Source organism: Poecilia formosa, unplaced genomic scaffold, assembly GCF_000485575.1.
Source record: "Poecilia formosa unplaced genomic scaffold, Poecilia_formosa-5.1.2 Scaffold584, whole genome shotgun sequence".
NCBI classification, from domain to species: domain Eukaryota; kingdom Metazoa; phylum Chordata; class Actinopteri; order Cyprinodontiformes; family Poeciliidae; genus Poecilia; species Poecilia formosa.
Genome location: NW_006800523.1, coordinates 77,502 through 79,348, shown reverse-complemented (window position 1 = coordinate 79,348; position 1,847 = coordinate 77,502). Strand labels below are relative to the sequence as shown.

The following is a 1,847-nucleotide window of genomic DNA, read 5'->3' as shown; positions in this document are numbered from 1 at the left end:
ATAATTAGAATTTAGAATAAAAAAAATATAAAAATTGGGGACAATCTTAGCACTTTTTGTTTATGAATAAAGAATTTTGCTAGAGAAAATATCAGAATTCACTTTTGTTTTTCAATAATACTACAATAGTTACCATATCTCTAGAAATAGATTCAGGAAGTGCAATTTTTGGTTTAATCCACCTTTTTAAGTAATTCCAAAATATTTTGGTTTTGTTGCATTCACAGAAGACATGGTCTATTGTTTCTATGTCTCTTTCACAGAATGAGCATTTATTGTCATCAATATTAAAATGATTTCTTAGCTCTTTTAATGGGTAAATTGTATTTAAAATTTCAAAGTGTGTTTCATTAGCCTCTTGTTGTAGGTTTTAGATATAGCATTTTTAAACTTTTAATTAATTATTTTTTTTCAAATTTAAGTATGTTTTTATTTACTTTCAAAGGAAATAACGTTTTGGTTAGACAGCTTCTAATTGTGAAGTTACTGATTTTTTTTATCAGCAAATGATATCCCACTAATTAATAGTGGGTAATTGTGTGAATAGGATGATATGCTATTATTTTGAATCTGACTGATCCATTGTTTTGGTAATGCTTTAAGAAGCAGGAATCTAAACCAAACAGCTGAGTGAGTGCAATAGAGACCACATAGGAAAACAAAATATTTATTCAAGTTATTCAGAAACAGAATATTGTTTTAATGAACTTTAATTATTTGAGAATGAACACCAGAGGTTTGCAAGATGGATGTAAGAAGTATTTAATGACATGCTTTATTAGATGTTTGTTTATAAGAGGGGGAGCAACTCAGTTTGTTGATCAAAACAGAAATGCTCTCAGCTAGTCGACTCCAAATTGACATCAAGCTGATTTTTGTAAAAGTGGACAGCAGGACTGACAGTTGGTTGCAGGAACTAGACCCCTGATAATCTAACAATGATAATCTTCATATCATGGCTACCAGGCCTTCTTAAACAGACACACCCTGCCACACCAATCAGCTAGATTATCTCTCCTGCTGTACTTTTTGTGTTGCAGCTCTGTTTTTATTGGATGTTGTGTTTTCAGTCAGCCAATGAAAACAGTAGCAGTCCTCGGAGGAGGTATTGGGGGTTTGGCTGCCTCTTTCTACCTCTGCAAGAATCCCCAGGTTACCAAGGTAACACACCAAAACATTCACATCTAAGGATCACTAATCATATTCAGTTTTAATCAACCAGTGTGAGTATGGTTGCTCTCTAAACTGAGGACTTTTGACAGTTTGCTCGTTCTGAATGCCACTGGGTTGTAGTTTCTTCAACACGACATCAGGTTGAAAAGACAGGAGCAATTGTTGTTGCCCATTAGCTTCTGATTGATTATAAGGACATATTGAAACTATTTGAAGTTCATCATTCTATAGAAAACATAACCAGTGCTACAACTTAAGATTCAGCTGTTAACCATGTCAGGAGAAGAGAATTCTCCTGGAATGTTCTCCTAAGGTGTTTCAGTCTGCACCGGCCTTCGTTAGTATGTCCAAGGTTTCAGTTCAGGACAGAACAGAAAGAGTCTGAACACAGACACTGCTCTGGAACCTTCAGAGAGAAACACAGAGACAAACAGCCAAAGACCCTGAGAGGAGAGGAGTGGAGCTTTACACGGCTGATAAATTACTGGCCAACTACTGAGTTCTTACTGCCCAAAGTTCTTCTATAAACTCTGGAATGATGTTGTACACTTAAGCCCTGTTCGCACTGCAGGGTCTGGCCTGGCCCCTCATTCACAGCCTGGCCGACTTCTGATCATCTGTTCAATTGGAGAAATGTTATTTACATTTACCATTAAAATCTTTGGCTGAAGAGG

The 1,847-nt window shown here is 35.9% G+C and overlaps 2 protein-coding genes across 4 annotated transcripts in view; both read left to right on the top strand.

Annotated features, from left to right (window-relative positions):
- Positions 1-1,847, top strand: part of dyrk1b (dual-specificity tyrosine-(Y)-phosphorylation regulated kinase 1B) — a 103,240-nt gene that overhangs the window by 57,258 nt on the left and 44,135 nt on the right. The gene's annotated exons all lie outside the window — the stretch shown is intronic.
- The window catches only part of ppox (protoporphyrinogen oxidase), a 17,818-nt gene continuing 17,039 nt past the window's right edge, over positions 1,069-1,847 (top strand). For both annotated transcript variants that reach the window (XM_016665439.1, XM_016665438.1), the window contains exon 1: positions 1,069-1,161. In XM_016665439.1, the coding sequence (XP_016520925.1) occupies positions 1,078-1,161 (84 nt within the window). In that variant the 5' untranslated portion in view covers positions 1,069-1,077. The remainder of the gene's footprint in view (positions 1,162-1,847) is intronic.